We start from the raw sequence: 6,145 nt of genomic DNA on the forward strand, positions 1-6,145 counted from the left end.
TTGATCTAACCTGATTATGTGACTTCAGAAAACTCTCATATTTTTAACATGTAACTATGTCTGTGAACTAAAAATCATATCAAGCTAAACTAATGTTTTAACANAGAAAAATTGTTTCTTACTTAGGCAATTTGGTTGAAGTGGTGACTTAGGGAGGAAAATGTTTGATATTTCTATAACACAATCCCAGCCAATTGTCACTTCTTGTATTCCTTGCAGTAAACATTTATCATGGCATGGAAGAATCAGACCTTCGACTCAGATTTTATCCTGGTGGGAATCTTCAATGACAGCCCTACTGACATATTCGTTTTCTCACTGGTCTTGGGTATCTTCACAGTGGCCTTCATTGGAAACACTGCTATGGTTCTCCTCATCTTCCTGGACAACCAGCTCCACACGCCCATGTACTTCCTCCTCAGCCAACTCTCCCTCATGGACCTCATGCTCATCTGCACCACTGTACCCAAGATGGCCTTCAACTACTTGTCTGGAAGAAAGTCCATCTCTCTGGCTGGTTGTGGAGCCCAGATATTCTTATATGTGTCCCTGCTTGGAGCAGAATGCTTCCTGTTGGCTGCAATGGCCTATGACCGTTATGTTGCCATTTGCCACCCATTAAGATACTCTATTCTCATGAGCCAGAAAATCTGTGGCCTCATGGCAGCTTCTTCCTGGATTCTTGGCTCCCTTGATGGTATAATTGAAGCTGCAGTTGCATTGTCTTTCTCATATTGTGGTGCTCAGGAAATACCCCACTTTTTCTGTGATGTCCCTGCCCTTCTCACTCTCTCATGCACTAGCACATTGTTATTTGAAAGGATGATATTTATCTGCTGTATTATTATGCTTCTTTTCCCTGTTGCAGTAATCATTACTTCCTATGTTCATGTTATTGTGGCTGTCATTCACATGGGGTCTAGAGAGGGCCGACGGAAAGTTTTTGCCACCTGTTCCTCTCACCTTATGGTAGTAGGAATGTATTACGGAGCAGCTATGTTCATATACATGCGGCCCAGTTCAGATCATTCCCCCACCCAGGACAAATTGGTGTCTGTCTTCTATACTATCCTTACTCCAATGCTGAATCCTCTCATCTATAGCCTCCGCAATAAGGATGTGGCTGGAGCATTCATGAAGGTGTTAGGGAGGGGTAAGTCTGGAGAGCAAATTGCCTGATAATCTTTAGCTTTTGTTTTTTCCCAGTACCTTCTTTGCTTTATGCTTAAATTTATGTATTCAATCAATCCAATTGAGTAACCAATATTTTATTATCTTTGTAGATTTATAGTCAAAAACATAAATTTTAGAAATTGAAAAATTGTTTTCACATTTTTCTTCAAATATTTGGCATTTTTTATGATAGCATGAAGCTATGGGTGTAAGGAAATAATTTAGTGCAAGAAAAATCCAAAATTTATTCCATTGTATTACACCAGTTAACAAATTAAAAGATCTTGCCATGATAACATACCATTATTTGGTTGCATTGATTAAACTTATTGTGTTTATAACATTTCATAAGCTTGATCTTGGGGAAAAATGTTTTTTATGAAATTCAATATCTTAATTTGGAGTGATCAATTTAAAAAAACAAATGGCAAAGCTCAGTATATACTAAGTTACGGGAATGAATGTAAAATTATTATGAAAATGAGTGATCATAACTGGATAGGGAAATAATAGGCATTGCATTGAGATATAGCTTTAATTGTTCTGGACATTGTCTTTCTTCAGGACAGTGGAGGATTGGGGTGTTATCATTTATTTCCATTTTCTACAGACATTTTTTTTATACATGGAAAAATAAAATGTAACTATGAATCCTAAAACCTGGTTTTCTCATTCTTAGATATCTTGATCTTTATATGGATTGTGTACTGTTATTGTATGAAAACATAATAGTTTTTTGTTTAATGAAAAAGTGTTGGTTTTCTGTATTCTGCATATGCTCCTTAAATCTCATGTATTATATCCCCAAATATAAGCTTATAATGATTTTTATCTATACAGCTATGTATATATATAAATATTTACATTTAAATAATCATTTATATATAGCTATATATTTAAATATTTATATTTAAATCATCATTTAGATACAGATCATATAGGTATATAATTCCAGAGACTCCCGTGGCTTAAGTGAAAAAAAATCTTTATACCTTAATATGATTATGAACAATTGCATCAAAAATGTGTTGCGACATCCCCACTGTATATAACAAATCAACCCAATTTTAAAAACTGTAAATATGTCAGGGTTTCCAGCATGCCTAACGTGGATGGATATTCTGCTTCTGATATCAAAAGGTAGAGATCCAGGTGTTGGTTGGGATGCAGTTTTATCTGAAACTTAAGGTCAACTTCAAAGCTCACGTGTTTGCTCAAATGAGTAATTTTTATAAAGCTGAATAAAATATGTCTGCTTGTTTTTTAAATGTTTATTTATTTTTGCGAGAGAGAGAGAGCATGAAAACATGAGAACATGAGAAGGAGAGGGACAGAGAGGGACTGAAAGAAAGAGAATCCTGACCAGGCTCTGTGCCTGCAACAGACATGGGACTCGATTCCATGAACCCTGAGATCAAGACCTGAGCTGAAATAAAAAATCAAACACAACTGTCTGAGCCACCATGTTGCCCCTCTCTGCATGTTATTTTTTTTTCCATGAGAATTTCTGTGACCTAATGCAAGGCTTAAGTTCTCTTATGAAAAATGCCAACTTGTTAAGATAAGCCAATCTTCCTTCAAATTATTAAATTCTATTAATTTGTGAAATTAGCTATAGCGGCACAATTTACTCTTATTTTATAATATAACATAATAACGAGAATAACACCAGGGAATAGAGAACATGGAGATGGTTTAGGATATTTCTGCCAGACACATCCAGGTTACTTAACAGACTCACAAAAGACATAAAAATAAAATTTTATTTATTGATTCTATGAGTAATCTGAGAAAAACTTGGTGATGCCCAAATGGTTGAGTGAATTAAAACACCTTTTGGAAGTTATTTAAATTTTTAAGTATTTCTGCTTAATAGATTAACAGATAATGTATAGAATTGTATTATACATTTATAATTTGTCCAGAGCACATAATGGGTTATCTAACTGTTATAGGTATAACATTTAATACAATTAATGAAGACATAACATTGTCTATCTCGTAAACAATTATGGATGCTGCATTTCATATTTTTTCAATTTTAAGTTTTAAATACTATTAAAACAAATACTACACATCTTGGATTCTCTGCAAAGCAAACAGATATGGGGAAAATCATGAGAACAATAAGATAATATCCATAATGAATTTTTATTTTAATAAAAGAAAGTCTACACTTTAATCAAAACTTCTTGCTCACAGCGTTGTCAGTTTTCTAATAAAAATCAACTCAAACATTGGTTAAACAAGTTGTTTTACATTTGGATAAATGTGTGTGTGTGTGCGTGTGTCTATGTGTGTGTCTGCGTATGTGCAAAATAAGTTTAGCGATGAAGCAGTAGAGAAAATTTTAAAATAGTTATTTGATAAAAAAATAATGAATTTAATACTGGTAGTACAAAATTTTTATATCGAGAGATTACTCAAGACTGAAATTATATCCTAATCCCTTGATATGGTGTTTCAAGAACAAAACTATTGCAAAGCTAGAGGTTATTCATAGATTATTAGGATTAAAATATATTTAATCTGTATATAAAGAAGGTCTAAACCTTCGATACTCTTTAAAAAACAATTAGCAATGAAAATAATATGATTATATTTTTCTTTCTTCTCCCACTTCGACCTCCGTTAACTTCCTCCTAATCCACCTATATGTGCAAACATATGGTATTTGTCCTTCTCTGCCTGACTTATTTCACTCAGCATAACACCCTCTAGTCCCATCCATGTTGCTACAAATGGCCAGATTTCATTCTTTCTCATTGCCATGTAGGATTCCATTGAATAAATATACCACACCTTCTTGATCCCATGAGAGACTCTTGAATGCTTAGAACAAACTGAGGGCTGAGTGAGGGTGGGGTAGAGAGGAAGGAGGGTGATGGGCATGGAGGAGGGCACTTGTTGGGATGAGCACCGGGTGTTATATGGAAACCAACTGGACAATAAACTATAATAAATAAATAAATAAATAAATACTCTCAGAAATTAAAAAATATATATATAATATGGTTACAAATTTGTTTACACTTCTTTAAGTTATGTGTGAAACATTTAATAAGCATCTATTTGAATATATAACATAAAGAAAGGGATTTGGAGCAAGATGTTTGAATAGGAAATTCCAGCCCTCATAAATTTATGGATACAATAATTTTCACAATTATCCATGGTTAGAAATATCTTTGTGGGAACACAAGAGCCAGAGGATAAATTTCACAACCCCAATCAAGCAAAGAATCCAGGAACAGACACATGGAAGAGGATGAGAAGAATGATTGCACTTTACTCATGACACTTTTCCCAAGATATAGTTCAGAATAAAGAGACATGCTCAGCTTGCAAATTATTCCACATGAGAAAATAAGAGCAGAGTGAGGACCTGGCTTCTCCAACCTCACAAGATGTTGCCTAAGAGGCTTATATATGTCTTGCCTTACCAGATAACTGAGATGTTAAGCATAGATGAATAATCTGGTGGTGCTAAGAGTAGAGAAAAACGGTGGGAGCTCACAGCAACCACTACACAGATCTCAAAAACCAGCTACAGATTCTGCTACCTGGTTTTGGGTCTTCACCCATGAACTTTGAGGGTTGACTCAGTTACAGCCATTCAATGAGCTCCAACCCAACACACACACCTCCATGATGCTGCATGTTAACTTCCACAGACACAATGCAATTCAACAAATGGCATACAAACCTGCTCAGATGGCACAAAGATATCAGTGACCAGCCTGACTCTGTGCAACTGAGAGACGGTATGCAATCTTGAACTCTATACAGCACTGCTCTGGGAAAAATAAGTGAAAATATTTCAGCACCCAGTCTGATATGAGATTCAGAAAGTGATAATTGAGAGAACGAAATTGAGAGAAGACACACAATTTCTGACTTAACCCAAGAATAAAAAGAGAAACGGTGGGGTGTATTTGTAGAAAATGACTGAGAGACCTTTCCTCTATCAGAGCTGACTGGTAAAGATCTTTAAATCTTCAAATCACTCATCAGGGACTGGAGAAGGAGACTATTTCTTTAAATGTGAAACAGCAATTCAAGACTTTAAGGATAATGAAGCATCATGAAAACATAAGCCCACATAAGGAACCAAATATTCCTTCAGTGGTTGTCCCCACCAAAATAAAGATCTACGAATTGTTTAACACATAATTCTAAATAATTATCATACAAGGACATACACAACTAAACATATAATCAAGGCAAACTACGTGACCAAAATGTAAAGTTTAATATAGGTAATGAAACTACTAAAAACAAAAACAAAATTTTGGAGTCAAAGAATATAATGACAGAACTGAAAACTAAGTAGAGAACTTCTGCAGCTGATACAACCAAGCAGAATATAAATAAATAAATAAATACATAAATACATAAATAAATAAATACATAAATACATAAATACATAAATTCAAATACACAGGTCTTAATGCTGGCGAGGATGTGGAGAAATGGGCACCCTCCTACACCGTTGGTGGGAATGTAAACTGGTGCAGTCCCTTTGGAAAACAGTGTGGAGGTTCCTCAAAAAATTAACAATAGAACTCCCCTATGATCCAGCAATAGCACTGCTAGGAATTTACCCAAGGGATATAGGAGTGCTGATGCATAGGAGCACATGGACCCCAATGTTCATAGCAGCACTCTCAACAATAGCCAAAACATTGAAAGAGCCTAACTGTTCATCTACAGACGAATGGATCAAGAAGATGTGGTATATCTATACGATGGAATACTACATGGCAATGAGAAAGAATGAAATCTGGGCATGTGTAGCACCATGGATGGACCTTGAGGGTGTTATGTTGAGTGAAATAAGTCAGGCAGAGAAGGACAAATACCATATGATTGCACGTATAGGAGGATTAGGAGGAACTTAACGGAGGATCATGGGGGAGAAGAAGGGGGAAATAGTGGGGGAGAGGGAGAGAGGCAAACCATGAGAGACTCT

General features: G+C 35.4%; 1 protein-coding gene across 1 annotated transcript; it reads left to right on the forward strand.

Moving 5' to 3' along the window:
• Nucleotides 1-231: 231 nt before the first annotated feature.
• LOC144240509 (olfactory receptor 2M2-like) lies at nucleotides 232-1,189 on the forward strand. Its single transcript, XM_077774917.1, is given in 2 exon segments — nucleotides 232-1,155; nucleotides 1,157-1,189. Coding segments are annotated over 2 exon segments (957 nt in total).
• Nucleotides 1,190-6,145: the final 4,956 nt, after the last annotated feature.

This window comes from Crocuta crocuta, unplaced genomic scaffold (assembly GCF_008692635.1).
Source record: "Crocuta crocuta isolate KB4526 unplaced genomic scaffold, BGI_CrCroc_1.0 scaffold599, whole genome shotgun sequence".
Classification (NCBI taxonomy): Eukaryota; Metazoa; Chordata; class Mammalia; order Carnivora; family Hyaenidae; genus Crocuta; species Crocuta crocuta.